The following is a 26,970-nucleotide window of genomic DNA, read 5'->3' as shown; positions in this document are numbered from 1 at the left end:
TAATGTTGTGCTAAACTGTAATCTCCGATGTGAATTTGAATGAAGCCTCTGAGGGATCTTGCGGTCATCTAAGGAGATGAAGAGCCTTGCTGCCAAAGCACAGCGATTGCGAAGACGCTCACGTCTCACTTGGGCGCTCTTCACGTTTGCTTCTCCAGTGTCAAGCGACTCCAGGAGTCTGGAATAATATATACCTATTTGCTTAGTAATTGTATTCCAAATCTTGCTTTGCAACGTGTAAAGGACAAAGAAGACTGCTGAGATCATTCAGGGTTCTTCCTGTGGCTAACCAACTATGAGTTGGTGTCTGGCAAAGCCCCGGGCACACGGGACACACGAGGCACTTGGAAGAGATATTTATTGGTATGGATTCTGTGGTGCTCCTGGCCCGTTGAATCAGTGTGACCAAGCAGGCGGGCCGAAGAGAATGGGGCCGCTGCGAGAGTGAATTATATTTAGTCACACACTCAATTTACCCCGGCAAACCTAGTTAGGGGAGGAAACACACACACACACACACACGAGTGACAAGGTTGTATGTCCATACTCATGCGTGTAAACACGTGTACTCCACATTAGTTAACAGGATTAAAAGCATTTCATCAAGACAGGAATTAAATCCACTAGCTCCAATTTTCTAAATGGAGATTTTACAGTGTTTTGGCTTATCGCATTAAGCATCTTGCCATTTAAACACTGTTAAATGTGTTGCAACCCAAATGAGAAGATCCAATCTGCAGAATGGATATCATATCCATTCCAGTTGAATGTGGGTTGTTGATTCAGAACATGTGGGACTGGACAGTAGAATTTTCCCATGGAACCAATAGTTCGGGGCGGATTGATTCATTTGTATGCTGGACGTCCGGTGAACTTCCTGTTTCTTGCAAAGTGACGCCTCGCTCTCGGAACCGATGCTAATTTTTTAATGGGATTTTACATTGAATGCTAGCATGAACGGAAAAAATATCTTGTATTTAAACATACAATGTGTGTTATTGGTTTTGTTGTGTACTTAGTTTTACAGTAAACTGGACAATTTTATGACAAGTGTGTGATTGTTACACCACTATATTAAGCCTCACACAACCTCAGAGGTGTCGGATCCAGGTACAGAAAATAAAAACCCTGCCAGAGTTTAGTATTAGCCACAGGTGCGCCTGAGGCTATAAACCAAATTGTTTCTAACTTTTAAACCTGGATTGGACACCTCTGAACAGCCTTAACTGCCACATATATCGTGGCCTTAACAACAGGAGTGTAATTGTTGGGATTGTATAAATGGTTGCCGATGAACCAATGCTTGATCTCAATTTGGCATGAAGTCCTGCAGCATTCAACTCCTGCTGCCTTTTTATTTTGCTTTACTTGGAGAACAAAGAGGGCAAAAGGCAAAAACTCCTTTCTTGAGAAATCTTTTCTCCATTGGAAGAAATTCCATAATTCATATCACAGCATGGTGACACACCATGAATCATAACACACGACATGGATCGAAGTGACACGAGAGCTAATCAAACAAGGATGTGTATTGATATGTTTGGAAGTAAATTCCACTGAGATTGTCACATTCCCACAAACCTTCAGCACTCCTATGAGCTCAACTCGCTGTCTGGACGTGGGTGCAAAGGAGACGTTAAATGTGCCTTGTTTTCCATCCTCTTCAAAAGAAACCATTAGTCAAACAAAACAAAGAGCGGCATTTGAGCAGACGTCGCTGGCAGAAGCAGTAAAATCCTCTGTAACTCTCTGCCAGGTTAGTAATTGCTCTTTTTATAGTGCTAATTATTTCCTCTAAGGTGCGCACTGTTGCACACTGCAATTATACGTACGCCGCTCTGCTATGTAGGCGGGGAGCGCGCTGCGCATACTCCAACCAAGACGTTCAAATCTGATTTGATGCAACATTCAAACAAGGGTGTGCTACATTTTCTAAAACTTGCTAAACTGAAAACGCACAGCAAGACAGCAACAATAAGCCTTATTCCCGCGCCACTTTTTTGCTTATTTTCACCTGTCTGACCTGCAGGACCAGTCTGCAAAAGCCCTCTTACAGATAAGGTCTCCTCTGGGAAGCAGCCCACAATGTTTACAGGTGTTCTGCAAGCACCTCTGAGCACGCCGATAGCACAATCTCTGAAGAAGGAAATAAATGTAACCTTAGCTTGTCTACCGTGGCTGATTCAACGAGTCACGTTTAGGTACTGTTCATAGGAATGACTCTTAAGATAAATTCCAGATGTAAAATCTGTCTGGCATATATAATGATTGCCATATTTGCAGTCAGATCTTGTAAATCACAGCTGACAATCAACCTTTTTCCAGAGGAGATTTTGTCGTATCTCGTCCACTACGATAATTCCTAATTCCATTCTGAGCGGTATTGTCCCCCAGGGAAGATTCTGACCTGTCGTCACATTGTTCCATATTTTTATGAAGCTTGACTGGAAGCTATATTTATCTTTTTTTTTTTTTTTTAAATTCCCTCCTCTGTTCACATTTGTAATCATCCTTCAACCTGAGATTTTAGCAGCGGCTCCCAATTAACCTGACTCCCCTTTCTCTTTGACCTCATCAGCATGCCATTAAGCCTGCACGGTCACAGGGGCCTTGTGCTCCATCGCTGAGCTGAAGACAAAGAGTGAGGTTGGCGGTAAACCGCTTGAAAAAACATTGTATACAAAGAGACTTCAAAATTAGACACCCTCCTGAGGGTGTTCTGTTTGGACGCAGACCAAAACCTAAAATGCAAGAAGTCAATTTGTGAGGCTCGACGGGCATCTACAGGATTAACTCAACAAGTGTGTTTTTGCTTCATGCTCCCACTGAAGGATGCCAGTCAAAAATGCAAAGCACAATGATAACTTGGAAATTGGAAATGGAAGTTCTTGTGACAAAATATGTAGGATTTTTAACAACTGTCCATTTTTGACCAAACTAAATTAACAAACAGAAATGAAGAGACTATTACACTCAAAACAGCTCAGTGTCCTGTCATGGCTGCTCAGCAAAATGTCGAAAATAAAATCATCAATTTACAGAAAAATAAAAATGTATAAGATAAAAAATCAGTGTAGCAGCAAAAGCACAAAGCCACAGTATTGTTTTGTTTTGTTGGATATTGATGCATCTCTATTGCATGGTGAGTAATAGAGTGTCGACTCTGCACACAGAGACGAGAATAGGAAGAGAGAACAATCTGTATTTACTTGTGTAGTGAGTCATATAAAGCATCCAGCCGGGCAACTTCACATACAATCTCACTGAGTCAACATCACTTAGTGTCAGCGGGCCAAGGAAACTAGTTAAGGCTCCATTTGTGCCTCTCTTGGCCTCAAACCTCCTTGTTGTGGAGCTGGTCGGATAAAAATAGAAACAACAACAAACGTCTGGTTCAAATGCTTCAGCATTCCAATTAGCAATGGTGAGATAAAATCCAGAGGGTAAAATTCATACTGTGCTTGTTGCATTTTTTTCTTTCTTAGTCGGTTCATTTTGGGTGATAAATGATATTTGAGATTGCAGAGGTTATGTTTATGACATTTTTAAAAAAGTAACTGTTGACTGGATCTAGCGAAAACAAAAAAAGATCGCCAACGCTGAAAACGTGGTCCGAACAGGCCAGGGTAATCAATCTTCTTCTTCTTCTTCTTCTTCTTCTCTACCGCTTAGTCCCCACGGGGGGTGCGTGCTGGAGCCTATCCCAGCCGTCATCGGGCAGTAGGCGGGGGACACCCTGAACCGGTTGCCAGCCAATCGCAGGGCACACAGAGACAAACAACCATTCGCACTCGCACTCACACCTAGGGACAATTTGGAGTGATCAATCGGCCTACCAAGCATGTTTTTGGGATGTGGGAGGAAACCGGAGTGCCCGGAGAAAACCCACGCGGGCTCGGGGAGAACATGCAAACTCCGCACAGGGAGGGCCGGAGGTGGAATCGAACCCGCACCCTCCTAACTTTGGATGCTTTGAGAATAATTGTCAATTTTGGCTATGTGAAGCCCTTTGAGACTGTTTGTGATTTAGGGCTATACAAATAAACTTGACTTGACTTGACTTGACTAACTGTGAGGCGGACGTGCTACCCAGTGCCCCACCGAGCAATCTATTGAATTTAAATTTCTAGAAGGATATTTTTCTTATTTTTATTTCTAATCTTAGAGTAATGGTTGACTGTAATTGAATGTTACATTTAATATTTGTATTACAATAAAATATTATTTTATATTGTGTGAAAATATTTATAATTAAATAGATCACATTAAATTAATTAATGTTTAAATTCATGAATCTTCGCAAGGCTCCTAACCTCCGAATAATTTATGCAGCATAATATCAAGTAGGACAAGTAATCTAATCAATTTGCGTGTGAATGTTGTCAAATAAAAGGACGCATTATTAATCCCCTTTCAAATCAGCATGACATTATTTTACTCTGCTTCACATCATAATCATCCCCTCAGTCCAACCAATGTTCACATGAAGCACCCCCACTTCAGCACAAATGACCCAATCCGGCACGCGCTGCCTGCCTGCCGCTGCCTCATTGTTTGTTTTGCAATTGTAATCCCTCACCACCATGAAAGAGGCCAACTTGTGCCAGTTAATTAAAAACCACAATCAATTTACCTCTCAGGATAACAAAAAGCATTCAATTAAATCACACATCTCTTTGTTTTCAGTGACAGAACAAACAAACAAAATCAGGGTGGGGGAGATTTGGGAGGTGCTGTTGATTTCCTTCTTCTTCTGCTTGGATTTTGCCTCTCATTTGGTAAACAGAGGCTGAGGTGGCGCTCGAGGAGAAAACTGGGCGCGAAGGGGATTAAACAACCCATCCACTGGGCGACTATCAACAACAGCCAGGACCCTTCATTTTATACCGTAATTAACTTGGCGGATCTCAAGGTGCTTCTTGGCTGTGTATACATGAGTTGCTTCTGATAAACACAAACTAATACTGGCTAAAAGGAGGAATACATATATATATATATATATATATATATATATATATATATATATATATATATATATATATATATATATATATATATATATATATATATATATATATATATGTGATATATTGATATATATATATGTAGTTTGTAGTTGTTAAACATTCAGGTCGTCTCAGAATTCCATTAAATATATTTTGTTGATAAAAGTTTTGATAAAAAACGTAAATACTATTTTCCTTTGCATCATACAGAGCTTTAAGAGATTCAGCCCCCAAAAAGTAAAAAAATGGTATTGTTAATTTCACGTCAGTTATTACCCCCTTGACCTGTTGCTGAGCTCCATGGCTTACCAAGAAACTTTCATACATTTATTGCCGCCTTGAGATCAAAATGCTGTTTGTGCTTATACTGCACATTGCAATGATGTGAAGAACTTAACGAGAACAAATGGTTTGCCAAGATACAGTATGTGTGTGTTTGCTACTGTATGCTGCGCTGTCTTTAAATGACAGACTCGGTCCAGTCATTAACCTTGGATTAGCCTGGCAGAGATGGAGGTCAAGGGTGAGGCCATAAGTGACTTGCTGAAATTGAAACAGATTGCTTCTTTGTGACTGTGGGGGAAAAAAAAGGGGAATGTGGCGGAATTGTCACTACACTACAATCTCTTTCTGTAAATGTGGATTATTGGAGATCTCAAATGCACAATAACTGTTTTATTTCACCAAGGACCAATAACTTATTCCAATCTGAATCTGTCTATTTCAATAACTTATTCACTGTAGTTTTGCGTGACCAAAATTAAAATTGGCTTATTTTAACGATTTCTGAAAGTTAAGTTTTACAAGAACGGAAAGTTCACCATTTAGTTTGATGTGGAGGTGTCTGGATGGAGTTTCTGAAGGGGACAAAACTTGTTTCATGTGAGTAATTGATGCTTTGCGGCAGGAGAGGAGGGCAAAGCAGGCATGAAATTGCGCAGGGGATCAGATTCGTATCTGCGCGTATGGGGGGGGGGGGAGAATAACAGAGCCTGGCTGGATTATAGTCCTGAGGTACAGTCCTGAGTAAATCTTCGATTCTTTAGCGAGCCAATCAGTGGAAAACCCTTGTATTCTATCAGAGTCCACCGTGAAGATATTGCTGTAGGTGCCAGGACAACCAAGAGATAGGTCTTGATAGCCAACCAACTTCTAAAGATATGATTTCAGATGCGATTGATCGGCAAACCAGTCGAGGGTGTACTCAAAGTCAAAATCACAATGGAAAATAATGGATAGCCTGCGTAAGAACTATTTATTTCCTGTCTGACATGGAGGAAGGTCATTTATGTATATTTTGGCAGGAATCTCGGAAATCTTTTATCATGACACCAGTGAATTATTTTAAAAGATTTTCCCCTCTGCATGTCTTCCACGAAAGAAAATTTGAAGCTTTATTTGTAAAATCTACAGCAGAACTGAGAGCGCCGACAGAATGCCAACGGGTCACTCGGCACCAAGAAAATGAAGATGTGAGCGTAGGGGTGTTGGCTGGTCATTTTCCACTTGAATAAGCAGCTGATCTCACATTGTGCTCAGGTTTACGCCACATGAGCCCCGGGTGGGGTCAGCGCTCCAGTTTCGGCGGTAGCGTTTACACGCTCATTGTGTTTGCTAGCCGAGTGGAGCACAGCATTGACAAATGCACGGCTCATCGGGATTCCCAAGATGTCGGTCGGTGAATAAGAGGAGGGAATTGGCTGTCAATCCTTAATTAATAAACTCGACCTCGCCTCCCCCAATCCGCAAAAGGTTGTCTGATCAATAGCTATTGTGCTCCGCCTCAAATGGAAGCCATTTAGATTTATCTGCTAATATCCTGCGTGATAGCCAGAACTAGACTGGAGATGACAGTAGGCTCAAAGCCCATTACCGCCTTACTTACCGTTTTAAATTCTGCTATAGTCACCGCCCTGCCTCTGTCACCAGAGTAACAAATTGAGCAAAAAAATATAGATCTACCCTTCTCTTTCCCAGGACAAGTCAAGGACAACGCGGATAAAAAGCGTATAGCTGTCCGTTTATTTTCTTTCATTTTTGCCGAGCAGAAATACGATTGTAAAACAGAGATGAATGCATTTTGCTGCCAATGATTTTAGCGCAGTATTTGCAATTTTGGCCAGATTATACGGTGAGTAATTCTCCCCTCATTTGTAATTTGCAGTCAACCCCGCCCCATTTCAATACAAGTCGGCTAATTTTTCAAAATCGTCGTCCTGTGATAAATCCTGTCATTAGCTTCCCTTTATCTACAGGCCAGTCAGCAGCAGACACTTTCCGTATCCTGGTCATCTGTCTGCCAGCTTTGACAGAAGAAATATTCCCGCTATTAGTCACAGTGACGTGCGGTCGATGAATAATATCAGGCGTATTTTAGCACCAACAAAAGCTCAGAGATGCAGTTGAAAATTACGAGGAATATTGAGCTTTAGCCACACTCTCGTGGGGGTGCAGAAAGGTGCACCCAAATGCTGCTGTCAGCAGTCAGTCAGGGTCAGGGCAAAGGAAACTGCTTAGTAAGAAGATTAGAGTCGGGGTTTTTTCAGGAATAGAAAATGTTCACACCTACGGGATGAACGTCCTTGGAGTAAGGAAGTTCAGGTTGCTAAAGGGTCAAAGGGTCAATCTTCAAAACCGGTTGAATTTGGAAGATTTAAGCAAATCCAGAAAAGTGAAAGTTTAACCTTTCTGTTCCTATGAAATTTTGTTAAACTTTAATGTACAAAACAAGATGAAGCTATTTTCTTGTTTGAGTTTTCATTCAACTTTGAAGGCAAGACATATCCCTGAACACCTTCACACAAACACAACTTCTATTGTGTTTGATTAAAAACAAAAACATCTCAGCATTTTGCAAATCTGTAATGTTGTTTCAGGAAGATCTTAAAAGTCTCCTCAAGTGCATATGTCCGATCGTATCTTCAAATTGTGGCAGCTCACTGATTTAATAGTGTGTCGTCAGACAATCACCTTCCACATCTTTGTTAATATTACCTATCTGATGGATTACGGCCCGCCGCGTCCTGCGGCTTATGTTGGATCTGTTCATAAAGCTTTTGGAGGGGGGGAAGCTTTTTGAGAAATACCATTTATAATTTTTGCAAGAGGTCACGTGGTATTGAATGGATAAATGGGTCAGATTGTCCAACATGCAGTTTGGTGAATGCAACATTGGTATTGGTGGGCTAGTTGAGAAATATTAACATACATGTACACGATCACAAACCGATTAATCTTTCTTTAGGGCAGGGGGGGGATTCAAAACTTAATCTCCCGTCTACTATGCCACTGGCAGGTCCCGCCTCCCAGTTTAGCACCAACAAAGAGGCTGGAGATTTGCAAAGAGGCTCATAGTGAAAGAATGCCTGTTTATCTCTGTTGTAACTCGCATGCTTGAGCACATTCAACGGGCACGTGCAATTGCACGTTTAGTAGTATTCACTGAAGATCCACCTTGGGCTATTTATTAATTCATTTATTTAGCGTGTAAAACGTGTGCTTTGCTTACCCCAATGTTGGTCCCTGCAGAAACGAAAGAATCAAAAGGAATGATAATGATGATAATGTCGTGTGTCTCCTCCCTCAAACCAGATATCGGTCATAGTACCAAAACTGACCAATGAGAGGCAGTAAAGTGCCACATGGCACAGAATAATAGTAGCTGAAGAAGAATGTTTTTTTTTTTTTAAATTAAATTAATTGAAAATTTTACCTCAGTTATCGTTAGATGTATACTTGCTCAATAGACAATGTACCCAAAAATCACTGGGCAAAAAAAAAAAAATGATGGGAAATCTCTGCACTATTGTTTACACAAGAGATTTAAAGGAGAACATCACTCACCGCTCAGAATAATTTTATAAAGTCTTATAAAATCTTATAATCTTATACAATTGCGTCTTTGCTGACTTTGTTAGCAAAGGATGGGAAAATGCTCAAATTTGGCCCACTTGCCAGTATATGTGTGCCCCGCTTCAGGTGAGACGCGACTTTCATAAAAAGCATGTCGAGTTATTTGTGGCGGCCCTATGGGACGAACAGACCATGTCAAAGTTTGACAAAATGATAGATCGGCATCACCCGCAAGATCTATTGTTATGACAGCAAGAAAGATTCTCCGGCACGGTGCAGCAATATCCCCAATCTGATAAACGCAAACAAACACACACACAAATACACACGATAGGAAGTCGGAAGAGCTCGGTGATAAATGTACTTTTTACGACATAAATATTGTATCTGGCGCTTTGTGGAAAGTTTTTATTGCTTAAGAATGCAGGAAATCAGTTTAGTCTTGCTGATTCATGACTGTTGTGCTGTTGAAGTACCCAGCATTTGCCACTGGATGTCTCACTCCAGGCTTTTTTTAATTTTATTTTTTATTATTAACTAGGCCACACATCCATACACAGAGGGGAGGGAGTCACATGCAGGATGCACATGGTGTGTTTAATACGACTAGGCTAGCCACTCTCCACATGTGTTGAAGTCTCCTCTGGGAGGACAGGATAGCATCTGCCACCCTCGATCCATCTCACACATTTCCGGGAAAAAAGCCCAAACCTGCCGCTCAGGAGGGCAGAGAGGGCGAGAGAGAGAGAGAGAGAGAGAGAAGTGGTACAACCATAGCAATGGCTTGACTTCGGGAAAAAGATGATCATAATAGTACTAATACCATTTTTATGTAATAACCATTTGCGTGACACTTTTCTAAGCTCGGGATATAAGAACCATAAGAAGGCCATTAACCTGAAGCTTTCATTATAAGTGCTCAGGACATTGTCAAAGGGAGGCCAGCTGTGTGTTTCACCTGGTCTCGGTGAAACATCGGCTAGATTTTCCTCCAATTTCTTTTTTTTTCCCCCCTCCCTTCTTCTTCTTCGTGTCTGGTGTGACAGATGTTGACAGCATGCCAGCCTTAAGAGGCCCACAGTAATAAAGACGGACGCTTTCCGCTGTCCTTGCACCTTCACAACAATAATAAGGGAGTTCTCACAACAAGAATGGCAAGACCAAAGAGAGCAAGAGCGCTTCTGGTGGTGTTTCATATTCCTACAGACTTTGAATTTCCATCATCATGAATCCTCAATCAGTCAATTCATGGCGGTAAAAGTTGCTCAGTACAGCTTTGTGTGTTTGTGCGTCACTCAGTGTGACTGTGAAGAAGCGAGCTCCCGGAGTGTGTTATCTATTAATTCCCCCATTAAGTCCTTATCAACAGTATTAATGCTAATTAAGATGCTCTTTAAAGTGAAGGCTGGCGGGCGAGCGGGTGCACACTTCTTTACTCAGCAGTGAAGCTGGAAGAGGCGTCAACCTCTTTGTCAGGACCTGTTACTCTTATCTACAAAGGCCGCACTCATTTGGTCATTTGTGGTGGGCATGGCCATGCTTCATTGGAGGCAGTATTATTGCAGTATTATCTTTCCAAAGGTAGATTTTCATGATACGGCTCTTGTATTGGATAACGTTAAACTGTACATGTGTCCCTAATAAAGTGGCTGTGAGGAATTTATGTGTGTTTTGAATTATCCTCTAAACTCTCACAGGACATGACATGTCGAGGTTGTGGCGATATCTATAGATTCTCTTGTGAGACAAGTGCCTGCTGTGTCGCCTGCATATGGAGCAAACTTATGGACAAACACAGGCAGGGTCACTATTGTGTGAAAGAAAATTGGTTAGCATCGACAGATCTGCTACGTGCAGAGAGAGCAAGCAGGTGGCTTTCGCAAAGAGAGGACAGGCAGGTGGGAAATGCTGAAGTGAATATTGGGTTTGGTGTTCTAGCTGCCCCTGGGATGCTTACGAGTCAGCAAAGAAGGAAAAGAGGGATGATGAGAGATGAGGAAGTAAATGAAACAGGAATGGTGGAGTGGATAGTGGAACTAGAATTTCTCCCATCCTATGTTATGTTTTGGGTGCAGAAACTCAAAGTACATCTTCCTTAACATGTGTCCTTTAAAACATTGTGTCCAGGTTTTTTTTTTTTTAACTGATTGTCTGCAGTATATCCTCCAGGAAAACACAGCTGGAAGTCAATTGCTATCACTGAAACAATAGCGCTCCATTTCATGACAAGTTCCTCTGTTTTATTTACCTCTCTCATTAAAATGTCAACATATGACCCCTTTTGTAGCCTCTCCCTGTGTGGCCCTGATGTCTCTTTCCCTCTACTTCTTGTTTTACTGGAGTCTCTACAATCCAGGCTTTGATGCATGCATGAGGGAGGATATCCTGAAGACCAAAGAGCCCATTACCCAGGGGCCATTAGGCCTCTAGTAGAGCATGTCAATGAGGGCTGAGTCTTGCTCCGTTTTTCACTTGACTTGCGGGCTGGAGTGCTAATAAAAAAAATATGAATATATATATATGTATATATATATACATATATATATATATATATATATATTTAGTGAAAATTTTAGCTAGCATGTTATTATATAGAAAAAAAGTACATTTTATTATATTAACATGCTACCACGATGCGCTCTTCTCGCAGTAACATTTGATATAGCGCTTGTTGTCCCACTGTTGCACGGTCGGAGGTTGCCTCATTAATTGGTGCTGTTATTCTTTCATGCAAACTAAGAGCAAGGGGGAGTGAGTCATCATCATCAGGATGAAATGCTCTGACATTTGAGCATGAAAAGTCCCAGGGTGCCTTGCGGCCCAACATTGCTGCTTGGCTGTGTTTGTGTCTTGCAGTCAAGGAGGATGGCAAAGCGCTGTGGTCTGACTGAGAGAGATGTGGGGATTTTTTTGTCCTTGTTGTTGATATTGACAAAGTGTGGCATTCATTTAGATTGGAGGTGCATGACACCGGGACTTAAGCAAGGACATATTTTGATATTCCAAACATTTTTTTATATTTTGTATTTTACACCCAAATAAATAAAAAAATCCTGAATGATTTAAAATTACCCTAATTTGTGTTAGTTTAAAAAATAGTCAGTCACATTTTCTTCTTTTTTCTTTATACTCTGAGCTTGATACTGAACAGACAATAAAGCGGGCTGTACGCTGGAAGGTACACAAGGAAGGTGACCTTGATTGCCGGAATCAGTCACACCATCTCTTTCCATATCTCCCCCTCAAATGCAAGGGCGCGCTGCAGTTGAGAAAAAATCCTCTGCCTGCCCACGACGCACCTGGTGAAGGAGTGACACGATATCATTCGCCTATTTTTGCATGGAGCACTTGAGACCCAAGAGCGGTTGTCTCTCAAGGGCGACCGACTATCATCCGCCATGAAAATGACACCGCCGCCCTATCCGCACCCATCAAATCAGAAATCTTACTGTTGGGCGTACTGACTCGGTGAGGTTTTACCGCATGTGAGGCTTCCCCTTTTTTATAGTAGTGCGGCAGAACATTAGTGGTGAAGGAGGTTAGGCAAGAAGGTGAAGATAAGATGCCATGCTGTGTGGAGAGGCCTGTCCCCTTCTGCGTCAGTCACTTGAGGACAACAGCCAATAAGAGAAATCCTTTTTTTTTTTTTTGCACCGGTTGTCCAACCAACCGGGCTCGAGTTTATTGATCAGTGTGTTTTTACCAAACCGATGATCCCTTTAACAAGTACGATTAATCGACCCTTATGAAAAGCGGACCCTTGGGAAAGCCCCGGAGCTTGTTCACCTTCTAAAATACTTGCAATTTACATTCAATTTAAGATTATGTCTTCAGTTGGAAGTTAGAGATTAAGTTCAGTATTTTTTTTTTGGTTTTGTTGTGGTACTAAAGTTTATAATCTCTAACATGCTTGGGGCTTGTTTTCCACTGCGGGAGACTCCAAAATATATGTAGCCTATATTAGTACTGAGACTCACAGTGCACTCTTGCATTTTGTGGTATTTACTATACAAGTCCTTAAGTAATTTGGATGGCTCAAAAAATTGGGATTTTTTTTCTGCCTCCAGTAACAGTTGGCATGTTCGCCATCATTTAGACATCATGGAAGCCGAACCTTGTCAACGTAAAGGCTAACGTCAAAATAAAAGCTTACCAATACACTCAAGTCAACAAGCAGAAATCTGTGCAAGAGAATGTTCACCCATCTTAACACGTAAAAAAATAAATTTGAATTCAATTTGCATCCACGTTTCTGAGTGGTTGTCAATGAATCTAAGGTGAACGATTAAGGCTTGTTTAAATGGAAAGGAACAAGTCAAGGTGGCTGTGAGTCGGCAGGGATGTTCAATGCAAGTCAGCCTGCCAACATCAGTCTGCTCATATCACTATAATGTCACCACGGAAAGTATTGCCGGCAAGAAATGCAAAGCAAAATAAATTTCCCAGAGGGACACAGCTTTCCACAAAACAAATAAATTGATTGCATTTTTACCACCACCAACAAAGACTCGTCAGACAAAAGATTCAAAGATTCAAAGCGTTTATTGTCATATGTACAAAAGTGATTATAGGTACTTCCAGGTCAGTCTTGGTACTCTGGCAGAGGATGCTTACCATTGTTATGAGTAACATTTGTTGTTAGGTACACAACACACTGTAAGAACACCCTTGATGTTTTTTTTTTTTTTTTTTTTTGGTCACTGTGGGTTGTCTTACATTTTAAAAATTGGGACATATCACTTTCGTATTTTTCCAAACTGAGTCCCCTGGGCCGTAGTAGGGGGAGGTATCTTTCATTTGACTTCCTGGTGAGAGCTGTGACTTGGCGTGCGTGTTGTCTCTGTCTGTACACAGGCAGGGCTTTGGATTGTTTTTGAACTCCTGCTGAGTTCTTTGCCGTGCTTTGTCATCTCTTCCAAAACAATTCCCCTCATTCTTGTCATAGCGCGGACAGAAGTGCTGTGCGGCAAACCTGCAGATTGCTGTGTGGCTTTTTTTTTTTTTTTTTGCAACTTCCTTAACACACATACACACACGGCAAAATGACTCTGTCAGCAGTGGGGACAAAACTAGTATGAACATGTATTTTTTTAATAGGCAGAGATAAATAAAAAAAATGTGCTGAGTAATTTTTCCAGTGGAAGTGAACATTTTTTTTTCCCTACTATTGTGCACGGAAATACACCTGTCACTTGTGGTGAAAAAAGCTATTTGTCAACATCATGGTGTCTGCTTTCCGTGAACATGCCTATTTTGCCCTCTAGCTAGATTATTGAACAAGCAGAAGGGAAGGAGAAAAACATAACAGGACTCCAGAATACTTACAAGAATTCATAGTGAACACTATATTTCTTTATTCAGTGCCCATGAGTGTTTATTAACTTTACTACAGATAGAATTCGTTTCTTGACAGTATGGCATTTATTTATGAAATCTTAACAGAGAATTTCTGTCAGCTGCATGTTACAATGCCTCCTCATATTAGCATTAGTGATCGCTCTTTTTCTTTTTCTTTTTTTGGAGTGCTTACAGCACAGTTGATGATGGAACAAATTCTGTTGCACAAAAATACTGAAAAGACCATAAGTTCCTCAAAACCACTACTTTGACAAACATTTGCATATGTAATGCTTTGTTGTGCGAGCACTGCAGCTCTGCTTACCTTTTGGCTTTCACGTGATAGTTCTTGTGTGGACTAGCTTGAAAATAGCTGAGTTTCCCCTCTGTCTAGCTGTCAGGTAATGAGCAAGGCAACTCATTGTGTTTTTGCCAATATGTTAAATCTCTGCACTGTTAACAGCATTATAATTGCACTCATGAGTGGGCAGGCACTCCAGAGACCCAACTATTTTTATATGCACAATTAAAAAGTGCATTTTGCATAGTATGTTTCCTTTGAATGGGTGACGCACAAAGTGGCTTCAAAATAGTCCAAACAATCATTTGTTAAAGGTAATGATGCGCCAGTCTTGGAACAGGCAAGTTGGGCTCGACTTCATGCTGAATTAGATCTAATCTCAGACTTTCCATTTGCCCTTAAAGCCAACAGCATCTGATTTGTATCCAGAGGAAATGTTGTGCTACTAAAATGTACTAGCGTAACATAAGCTTATGTTTATTCAGGGTTTTTTGTTTATGAAAAACAAAGAGACGTGCCCGGCCTGCCCTTCTGTTGGGTTACATGTGAAGCGCGCAGCCTCAATAAATGATGACAGCAAGGTAGCTAATGCAGCAATGATGCGAATTCCTCCTCAATTTTATCCAAATGGGATATTGTAAGGTCTGAATCAGACCTTGTCCAAATTAGCATGAAATCTTTTAAATTAAATCATTTATCTTGCAGTCTTCAGATTTGATTCTCAAAGTTACTTTGAAAGCAAATTATTAAACGATTGAATTTTTCTCTCAAATGGACCTACATATATCTAAAATACATTCTGACTTTAATTTTGAAAATACACTGCTTTTTCTCAAATATTTCTGCATGAGACAAAATCTAGCCATTAAATCAGAATTAGGCAATCAAAATCCAGCCCAAGTCAAACGAATGCGATATATTGAGCAGGAGGTCCCCAAGGTGGTGCACTGAAAGTTTACAACCCAGTTAGTTCCATAATCCCCCTCAGGAGTCTCCGACTAATAATCAAGGTAAAGCCCCTGGTTTGTATTTATCGTGCCGACTTTGCCAAATTTGGGGATGAAACAGTGCACAGAGAGTGGACATGAGGAGGAGGAGGGGGCCAGATGCGCCCAGCCACTCAATTGGCTGCTTGGAAGGGGAGGGGGGGGGGGGGGGGGCGGTGTAGCCAGATTCTAAACGGGAAGTTATGTGATCAGAAATTAAATGTAATACATTTTAGATACCACTAAAAAAATATTTAAAGGGGACGCCCAGATTCTGCATGGTCAAAGGTTTCTCATGTTGGTGATAGATATGCTGCATATGGAGTTTTTTTTTTATCCTTGAAAATATACCACTTTAATTCGGTAAAAGACATCTTTAATTGATCATTTGTCCCCGTCCCCCACACCCCCTGACTGCCGCTTACTGCACTTGAAATGTATTGGCGCAAACGTCATTTTCTGACGTCTTATTTTGAATCTTCTGCACCGGATATGGTTGACATGGTATCACTTGCATCTTGACTCACTCGTCGGTTTCGTCGGAGCCAGCGGTGAGGAGAGCGGAGGAGAGCGGAGAGCGAGCGAGCGAGCGAGCGAGAGAGAGAGAGAGAGAGAGAGAGAGAGAGAGAGAGAGAGAGAGAGAGAGAGAGAGAGAGAGAGAGAGAGAGAGAGAGAGAGAGAGAGAGAGAGAGAGTGGCGAGTGGCAGAGCCAGGGAGCAAACGTGCACGGCGGCGGCGGCGGCGGCGAGGGAGGGAGGGAGGACAGCGCAAATAGGTGCACATCATCCTCATCATCGGCAGCGGAGCATCCTCCTCATCCTCATCTCCACCGCCAAGGAGTGACATTCTCTCTCTCTCGCTCCCCTGGCTAGCGGCGGAAGAGTACTCAAGCCCTCCGCTCGACCATCCAGCAGCTCCCGGCGCGGTGCGCACTTTCCAACCCCCTCCCCTCCGCCTATCTCCGAACTAGGTTTATTCTTAGCTCGGCTGCAGGAGACTGTTGTCCCCACCAACCTACGCCGTCCTGCGTCCCCCTGGCCTTCGGGCTTATTTCTCCCACTTTGTTGAATATTTCATGGGGAAAATGGCGATCGGAGCCCCGTCGTACGGCGCGCTCTGCCTCCTGTGCATTCAAACTGTACTTCTCGTGTGCGTGTCCACGCCGACCGCCGGGACACACCACTTCCCGCAGCACTACACGTAAGTGACAGTCTCTTCATTTGAGTGGTCCAGGGATGGAAGTAGGACAGGTGGCCCCGAGAGCGCACGCCTTGCACATTTGTTCCAGCGCGCAACTTCCGTCTGTGATGCTGCATATTATATTATATTATATTATATTATATTATATTATATTATATTATATTATATTATATTATATTATATTATATTATATTATATTATATTATATTATTATGCACACGCATGATGTCACCTCCTTGTAGAAACGCCTCTCGTATTTGTTATTGTGGTCTGGAAATAACGCTTAACTTATAAAACATGGCGAATGATTACATTGCTAAAAAATAAAATAACTTGATTTCACCTACATGACAGCAGAGGGACATGGATGGATGCACTCTGCGATGTTACCTCAGGATACATCCATCCATCTAGAGCAATTGAGTTCAGTCCCATGAAGAAACTTTAACTTGAGAAATATCATCTCATCCTATGATCCAGCTCAATACGTCATGACCAACTCTGACAATAAACTTTATAAAACAGTACTATACTGTAGCCTAAATGGAGAATGTAAACACATCAAATATTTTTAATAAAAGTATTGCGTTAGAAATTATATAAGTCACTCAAACCTAACTAAGAAATGGAAGTACTGGTGACTAGTAGTTTGCACGTCCCCCACTGTCCTGAGATTTTGGGTTCGATTCTCGTTTATGTGTTAAGTGTGATCAAGCACGCATGACATATGGCCAGTGCAATTTGTAAACCAAATGTAGCACAATGTCACAATCGAGTCCTCCCTGTACTTGTATGGGTCCTCCCACATCTCCCAAAATGTTCTTTTAAGACTGTAAAATTTCCAAAGGTCCGAGTCAATGCTTATTTGTCTAGATGTGCCCTGCCATTGAATGGCGACCTGTCCAGGGTAGCCAGCGTTTTCTCTATAGTCAGTCGGGATAGTTCCCGGCTCACTTGTGATGGATAAATAATAAATATTATTTGCACGTGCTTCTACCCTCCTCCCCACCCACTGTTCCACTTACCTGATGGCTCCCCCGCCTGCCCATAACGAATCCTGCCTGCATCCTCTGGGGTTTTGTTATTGAGATGATCAAGGTGACTTTGAAGGCGACGTCACTTACCATTCACCGGCGATTAACTCTAAACTGCCGTTAACGGCACCGTTTATTTGACCGCCCAAGTCATCGTGAGATAAAAAAAGCTCCAACGGGGTGAGTGAATTATTAACCCGTTCTGGTTTGTTGCCGATCATTCACCGCAATCACCTTTTGTTGTTTATGTTTAAGAGCATGGTGCTGTTGTCTGTATGTATGAAGCCCTTGAGGCTTATTAAGGAAAAGTAGGTATTCTGCTGTTTATTATGATTTTTTTTTTTTTTTGGTACTCAAGTACCACAATTCAATAAAATGCTTGAAGATTATTTTCTACATCTGGTGTGCTTTTAATTGGCGTTGCAAAGACAAGTCGTGCCAGCCACTGCAACAATTGTTGCTGCTATGCAAGCTGGTAACATAACGTCAAGCTGGCGAGGCCAACTACAAGATAATATCGTTCCAATTGCAATAATACATGGAAATCGGTTTCTTGGTATGTTTAGGAATTGTTTTCGGCAGTGCTAGACAGAGTGGCGACTGACTTGATTTATCTTCCCGATTGAAAGTTGGATAGTTGGAGCCCAGTTTAAATTTAGATTGCTATCACAAAATGTTTCACACCAACAAGAACGCAACCTAATCCTGGAATCAAGTTCAATTGCTCATTCAGGATGCTAAAATAAACCCGCCCTCTAATTAATGACACTAACATTCTATTAAACGGCACCTGTTGCCAGCATTAACGGCTAGTAGCTAGCCACTAAGCGACTTCCCCTGATAGGCTGATAAGTCATCATATTTCTTCTCCAAGACCGTTTAATGGATGAAAATGACTCTGGTCATTTTGATGCTAACAACCTTACACAGATTGTAGGTGGACTTGATTTTAGAATACCAAAGAAAAAGCAAAATACAAACAAATCCTTTTTTATGCTTACTAAGATGAAGTTGCACTTGTTGAGGCAATTTTGTGGTTGAACTCATTGGACTGATGTATTTACTCTTCCTCTCATCTGACTTCTTGTTCAATTAAAAATAATAGATTAGTATGCTTGTTGTGTATGTCTGAAGCTGATGCATAATGGCATCATCCCCGCCTTCAGACCGGCTTCTCCCCTTTAAACAAACATCAGTAGCAAATTTATGCACAACATTGATTTCTACTAGAGTCATTCATTTTAATAACATGGATTTTTACTAACCAAAAGTCAAAACTAGCCATAAATGAATAACGATATGGTGGTAAGAGATTAATGGGTTTTTTCTTCTCCAAATTATATTGGTACCTCTAAAGTTGAAAGCCCTCAAAGTAACAACAGAAATCTTCAAAAGTCTAACAAACCTTGGCGTTCATGGTGTTATTCCAAGACAACAAATACGTTAATTCTCATGGGCAAATTATGAAGTGTTGCTTGTTTTAGTATCAACAGGAAGTGTATCCTGTTGTAGGTCATGTTTCAGCCTTCGTTAGATCCGGTAAATCTGCTGTCGTTTTTGTCTCTGGTGGAAATCTGACATTTAAAGCTGACATTTGTACTCAAAGAAATATCCAATTGATATTCCCACGCTATCATGCATAGTTTTGCGAATTTTGAAAGCTGGAAGTGTCCGTCCGTCCGTCCGTCCGTCCGTCCATCCATCCATCCATCCATCCATCCATCCATCCATCCTTCCAACCCATCCATCCATCGCCATATTGCGGATTCTCGTATGCTTTTCAGTTTCAAATACTTCCATATCTTTGCAACCCTACGGAGACTACTGGTTGACTACAAAGTTTCTTGATCTGATTGCTGCAGCAAGCATCAGAGTTATCTTCATGTCGTTCAGCTCGTGCCCAGGCTACCTACTGCTTTTTAAATCATCCCATGAGCGTCTTGATCCATTAAGTAATTTGTTCCTTGCTGTGAGATGGGCTCTGGCAATCACCATGCCTTTGATCTACTAATTCCAAATTTGGCTGCCGTCTGATGGAGATCAGCTCCCCGCTCCCCGCTCGGGGTACCTTTCTGTCCGACCCAAGCAGTTTTAGTGCAGAGTTGCTGATGTCTTGCCACTGCTGGCCAGATATGTGCATGCATAAGGGAGTGGTGGGGCGGGCTAGTGGGCAGCTGCGGATGGTTAGCGGTGCTGATGACAAGCCCATGCATTAGCAGATAAGAAGGTCAAGGGACCGCGAGTGGGGCACCAACCACTTAGGTAGGCTACATGCCAGGAAGTACTCTGGCTCACTAGCTGATGTGAGGTTTTTCCTCACAACGCATTAAAGCAACTGTTTTAAATTCCCTGAGTACTCTCCAAAAAATAAAAATAAAAAAAAGATCTGAAATGAAGTATTCTACTTATTGGTTAATTGTGTAATCGAATCTAAAGGGATTCTACGCAATGTGCACGTGAATGTGAGGTGTGTATTATATTTGTCCACCAGAGGTCACTGTCCTCATGTTCTACTCTAGTGTCTGTGACTTTGAGTGTTTATGGTTATGGAAGGTGCAACCTGGCTGTCTGCGTTGAGAATTGGTAATACATTCGAATTAGGGATGGTAAGCGATATTTACTTCGCTACCCTTACGTTGGCAAATATACAACCGTTATCTGTATGTGGACTGTGATTGGCTGACAACCAGTCCCACAAGTGCTAATGTGTGTTGATTCGCATTAAAAATGTCTTGTTTTCTTATCCAGAATGATTCACTGGGCGGCTCGCATCGAGAAAGAGCTGGAAAAAGTTCTGCAGCACGTCACCGGGACGCAGCAGTTGAGATCGGTGAGTTGACGTCACATTTGCAAGACGCTGCATTATTAAAAATGACTGCGTGAAGTGTTATTTCAGTGCCTTCTTGCACGAGGCTGTGTGTAGCAAAATGGCTTTGGTAAGCAGTGGTTCGAGCATTTTTTTATTTATTTATACAGAGTTAATGTTCAAACTGTACATAATGCTCTTTCTTACAAATAATATTAAATATAGCCTTTAAAAATAAAGTAATTTTTTGTAAACTCTTTGGCCTACTACACTACTGTATTTTATATGCACTACCTTTGAATGGAATATTACCAAAATAGTCGAAAATGACTTGTATATCAATAATTAGTTCTGACGTGATGGATTGTTATGTAAGGTTGGGGATAATTTACATAACCCCACATTAATGCTTTTTTGTTTTTTTCTAAATATGCCACGTCCTGTCAAACTACATGGAAACACAAATATGTTAAAGTCGAACAGATTTCTGTCTTTATAGACATTTCCTTTTCTCAGCATTTCCATGCATTAGAATGGGCGGAGCTTAGTAGTAGATTTAGTTTAACCTACACGACAATTGTTTGAGGTTTCCTCTGTGGACTTAAACCAATGATCCATGGTTGTTCAAATGACGCCGGTCTCTTGTGGCATCCATGACGCTGCTTTGTCTGCACGTCTCGCGCAGGGTGTCCATATGGTTGTGTGTGTGTGTGTGTGTGCGTGTGTGTGTGTGTGTGTGTGTGTGTGTGTGTGTGTGTGTGTGTGTGTGCGTGTGTGTGTGTGTGTGTGTGTGTGTGTGTGTGTGTGTGTGTGTCAGGGAATTTGTCAAGGCCTTTAATGGGAATGATCACGTGTCTTGCTGAATGGCCCAGTGTGCTTAGGATTGCCGTTTTCTAAATGGATGTCTAGCCATATATGTGCCTGATAGAAATCTTGCCAGCTGCTAACTAGATCACATCCCTTTTTATTTCACTTTTCTCCCCTTTTCTCATGCTTATTTTCTTCCCACATACTAAAATCCTCTTAATTGTGTGCCAATTTTATTTTGGGTTTTGCCGAGTGTGAGAAAGCAGTCGGATGCGGTCTGTTTAGGTCCCACTGCTGATTTCTTTCGGGGCATGAGAGAAAATAAGTTGACCGCAATGTTGGAAGAAGGGAATAATAATTGTTTTAATATATTTTTAAAAGATTTATACGGAAAATGGCAAGTAATTGACAGCGGCTTTTTACAGGCTATTGCCTGTAAAAACAAAAAGTGAAGCTACATTTGCGAATTAAAAAAAAATTACTCTCTGAGCTCTAATACTCTGATTATTTATTTGAGAAGCACTTTTTGTACATAAATTCAAAAGGAGCCAATGAAGAGCAGTAAGTATACTGCCCTTCCTTTATTGCTCGTTGTAGTTTGTAGTGGTGTGCAACTGCTCTGCATCATCCTGATTTGATATTTGGGTCACCTAATAAAAATTGTTATTCACTTACTAACGTATCCCCTCGAGGCAGTCCAGTTTACACGATCTTGTTTATTTATTTATTTATTTACAGGCTCGAGTTCACTCACTCACATTCTCATACTAACTCAATTATGTCACAGCAATGTGATGCCCCCCCCCTCCCCCCCCCTCAGAATTTGTGTTTTTGGCGCCACCCACAAGGGCACTGCGACCTTCTTTAGCAAGGAAACTGCGTCTTTCCTGTCATCACTTCTAGGAAATGTATCCATAAACAGAGCACCCCGTAGGAACTGATTAGATTTTTTTTCAAGAGCTGCTACCACTGCAAACTACAACCTATTTGGAAATGAATACTTATTTTTGTGTATCAATTAAAATTGAGCTTTTGTATCTTGGTAGCAGCCATTTTGCACTAGATCTTATTACGTATGCGCCATTGTACCTAATGAAAAGTCCGCTATGTTTTGTTAGAGCTGCATGTGCAAAGGAGTCGAAGTTTGGGAGTGTGAGGATAGACAAGGAGCGTAGGCGACTGTTGGAGTGTAGGAGGAAAGATTTTTGAGAGCTTGTGGAGTACCAATGATGAATCTCATAAACAATTAACAAAGATGGTCAGCCTTTTTTTTTTTTATGTTCTTTACATGTATTTCCAATTTGCAAAGCCAGATTTCACAATAACTAAGATTCTTGAGAGTTGCATCATTTAAGCATGTGGATGCTGTTTATAGTCTCCATATTATCCTGCAATTGCGTTTGATGTGTTCCAGTGCGCGATGACGAGAGACAACAACGGACGTCGCCATTGTTTCCACATCCTCGGGTTTTAATAGACACGTGTGTAGAGCGCCCACACCCACGCATACACATGTTATCATATGTAACGTAGCATATTTCCGCAGCCATATTTGTAAAGGCGTCATTTTTGTCCATTATGCAGTAGCACCATTTTGCACGTTTTCTGCTACTTATGATTGATGTATGTTCTAAGAACTTGGGCAAATTCAGGCAATTTCTCAGAAATTGTGTTGCAAAAAAAAAAAAGACCATCATCAAGGTGAATGAGGCCCTAAGTTGAAAACCTGAATGCTGAAAATTTGTCCACCGCGCTTCCATGAACACCCGCTCCATTTTTTCTTTGCTTCTCTTAATTACTGGAAAATGGAAAGTGCCAGACATCCATAGGAATACAAACGTATGCACACGTGCACACACACACATAGTTGAGGGGGGCGGGGATGCAATAGCGCTTAATGGCTCTTGGATTCACTCCATCACAGAGGAGATTAATGTTTAATTTCATAGACATTTTGTGTCTTGGTATCACTTGCCCTTCACACAGGCCAGCTGTCTGCAGGTTAACTCCACCCTCTTTCACGCAATGTTGCTGGAATTATGGGCTCTATTTTCGTAGACAGTCGATGTGCATTTGGATGTAAAAACTGGAAAAACTTCACATGTTTCGATTTTTGTGTTGTCAAAAAAGTGTTAAAACATAAAAATGAAGAAACTATTATTTGAAACGAGTTCATTATGTTTTTAAGGTCATTTTTGATCAAACAAAATTCACAGGGTTAGCGCTAACAACGTTAACATGTCCTGAAATCCAATTCAATTAAGAATTAAGGATTCTAATGATTAAAAGCTTCTCCTTTTCACTGATCCGTCATACGACCAATGACATGAAGTTGCCATTTGTTTGGCCTCCGTTCTCAGTTTACAGGAAAATTCAATGGCTGCTCCTCCTCTCACTGTGTGAAGTTACCTTTAAAGGCTAGAGAGGGACTGCTACAGAATTCACAACTCTCCCCTTGCTCCTTGGATGTTTCACAGCAGCAACTTGTATCTGAATGTGTGCAAACTCCTTATGTAGGAGCGATACGCAGCTGGTCCCGTTCAGCTTTGAGTCTTAAGTAGATGCACCATGGCAACGCGTGTTTGAGGTTACCTCTGGTCCTTACATTAAGATTGATTTACAGTCAATAGCTAGAAACAGTGTATTATTTTGTTAGCCCAAGTCATCTTTAACATACCGTCAATTACAAATACTCAAGCGATCACTAAAATAGGTCAACCCTTAGATTCAATTCACAAACGAAGGTTCCACTGTAGTTTACTAGATCAGGGTGTCAAACTTTGGCCAGCGGGCCAAATTTGGCCCGTAGTGTATTATATTTAAGACATATTTTGCATGGACTTTGTGTCAGTACTACATTGCAATTGCAAATCGTCTTAACTGTTGCTATTTTTTTGTATTACCACTCATCTTTTTAAAAAAATTGAACAGTTTTTAATAGTCCCTGATTTCAAAACTAGTAAATCAGTTTGTTGTGTAGCCTATAATGTAATATATGAGATGTTCAGACATTTATTTGGGTTGACAGTCATAATGGCCCTCCGAAGGAAACTAGACTAGATGTTATTCACTATAGATTGTGTTCATTGTTTTCAATGCTTATTTGTTTTAGCTTAGGTACGCTAACCAGCTCTAATCACGATGAGCCGTACAATTAGAGTCCGTGTCCTCTTTCATATGGGTTGCCCGTAAACCTGGCACAAAGGATCATCAGGGTCAAGAAAGCTTAGCCACGGTCTGTTGGCAAAGCATGTTGATTCTGTTTAGGACCTTCGCATCACCCCCAAAGAAGTCGCCACTCGAGTCGAGCGCCAGCTTTAGCCTTCAGCTCGTTCACTCGTGCCAAACAGGAAGCTAATGCACAGCCAAACTAAGTGGACACGAGAGGCACATAAAAAGAGTGGCTAGCTGAACGTTAAGCAGTGTGAGAGCTGGTCAGCACCATTACTCCCAGCTTTAGGCTGACAGGAAAACACGAGGCTTCACAAGCGTACACTATTTATTTTTCTGCCCTTTTATTGCTTTTCTGACACCGGCAAAGGTTACAAGGATTCCTCGGCAATGGTGATATGAATGCATCTATCAGCAGAGCGCAGGCCCGCATGCAGATATCGCCCGGTTGGCATTAGAGACACTTCCTTAAAATGGCTATCTTTTAATATATAGGCTTTAGAAAAAATACATTATGTAGACTCACTGCCCCTTTCCCCGTGTTTGTATTACTTTTCTACTTTTTAATGGACTGCTGGTATTTTCACCCCGGCATGCCAACAACGTGCAAATACAGTGGAAGCTTGGTTTTGTGATTTATCCAGAAAGTCTGACTGGAACCAAATTGTAAGAAAATCAAAACACTGTTTCCCATAGGAAATAATCCAATATGGTCGAAACATACAGAATTGTACATATTCTACATAGAATAGTTTTACAGTTAAAAAAAAAAAAAAAGGTTCCCCCCGACTTTGTTGCGGCAGTGTGGAGTGACATGATGCCTCAAAACGTCCAGGTGTGGAGTGATTTTTTTTTCCCCATTTAGAGCTGAGGGAGCGCTTCTGTGTGTGTGTGTAAAGTGGCGGCTATGCTGTTCTTTTCTTATTCCAGGCGACTTGTGTTTAGATTTTAATGGCTGTGTTTTGTCTGCTGGAGTTTAGGGTCTCTGAGGTTTTCTTTTCTGCCTCCCTCACCTGAGACTTGGATTAATTGGTCACACTTGTGAATAAGTTTAATTGGCTTGCCGAGCTGGTGGGTGGCTCTTTTTAAAATAAGGTTGAAGACCAAGAAAAGCGTTTGATCACGTAAGACTCAGCTTTCGCATTCTACAGCTTGCTCTTCACTTTCTTAGGTTCAAAAAATGTGTCTCTGGAAGAGAAGGCGCCCCCACCCACCCGCCCGCCTGCCCGCCCGCCCGCCTGCCCGCCCAACTTCCTTTCTCTTACCCACCTCCTCCTTTGGCGCTGAGCTGGACTCACTCTCATCTCCGCCTCTGGCCTTTTTCCCAGGGCTCCTTTGCTTGATAGGATTTATGCTCCACCACTACAATTGCTGCGTTGCAAACATACTCACTCATGTGCGCTGTGGGCTTATTCTTGCTCATACATAGCCTTGTTTGGTTTATGTAACATTTTTTTTTTCCATTTCACCAGGAAATTGAAAAGACACATTTTTGGACAGCGATTTCATGCTTTGTGTTGTTATTGATATAATGCGGAAAAAGGCACATCTGTCACATTGAGCCTTTATTTTGCCCCTTGCTATATATATTGAATATATTCAACATATCCTAAGATTTCCCTTGTTTCTTGGCTTTTGTGGCAGCATTTTTAAGAACTTTAAAATGACTATAACAAATTTTCAGTAGACTAGTAATTACCACTAGCCTTAACATGGCATGGTTTGTTGTTTGCTAGGTACACCAAAAATGTCCACAGGTTATATGCATGTTAAAAAAAAAACAAAAAAAGGATTATTTTGTGCCGAGTGGAAAAATTGCAGAAATGAAATCAATGATCTCCCACATTCCAAATCATGCAGGTATGGTTCATTAAACCATGTAAAGTGTTCATGCGTGTGAGTTTGACTACCACAGACTCATATACTCGTATACAAAATAAATTTAGCATCCCACCTGTAGGGGGGGCCCTGGAGCACAACAAATATATTGCCTACAGCTCCTATAACAAGACAGTACCCATTTACCGTATTTGCCGGTGTTTTGGTCGACCTTTTTTGATCCAAAATCGATCGAAAAAAATCGACCTCGACTTATACACCGAGTCATAAAATTTAACTTCGTATTCATCGCTTCAAATGTGATGGTAACCAAGGCTGTTTCTCATGCATCTCATTGTGCGTGGGTGTACGTCCGTCAGGCTCATCAAACAGCGAGAAACTGAATCATTATAAAGCGTTCGTCGCATTAACACGCATCCTCAGCAACAATTTCAAATATTCTCACCTCAATAACGGACATCGAAAGCCAGGCAGCGACGATGACTGCTAGGGGGAAGTACTGGGTATTGAGCGAATGTGCGAGTCATCGCGCGTCAAGCAACGACAATAACTACCGGTACGTAAACATTCAATCGGCGTGTCTAAATGAATGTCGTTGGCACTTAGAAAATATTCGCCAAACTTGGCCAGA

The 26,970-nt window shown here is 41.4% G+C and overlaps 1 protein-coding gene across 2 annotated transcripts in view; it reads left to right on the top strand.

The window, feature by feature from the left end:
* The first annotated feature begins 16,208 nt into the window (after positions 1-16,208).
* Positions 16,209-26,970, top strand: part of cacna2d2a (calcium channel, voltage-dependent, alpha 2/delta subunit 2a) — a 105,769-nt gene continuing 95,007 nt past the window's right edge. For both annotated transcript variants that reach the window (XM_049733437.2, XM_049733436.2), the window contains exons 1-2: positions 16,209-16,682; positions 20,465-20,546. In XM_049733437.2, the coding sequence (XP_049589394.1) occupies positions 16,558-16,682; positions 20,465-20,546 (207 nt within the window). In that variant the 5' untranslated portion in view covers positions 16,209-16,557. The remainder of the gene's footprint in view (positions 16,683-20,464; positions 20,547-26,970) is intronic.

Source organism: Syngnathus scovelli, chromosome 11 (assembly GCF_024217435.2).
Source record: "Syngnathus scovelli strain Florida chromosome 11, RoL_Ssco_1.2, whole genome shotgun sequence".
Taxonomy (NCBI): domain Eukaryota; kingdom Metazoa; phylum Chordata; class Actinopteri; order Syngnathiformes; family Syngnathidae; genus Syngnathus; species Syngnathus scovelli.
Note: the sequence above shows the minus strand (reverse complement) of the source record. Positions and strands in the feature narration are given on the sequence as shown.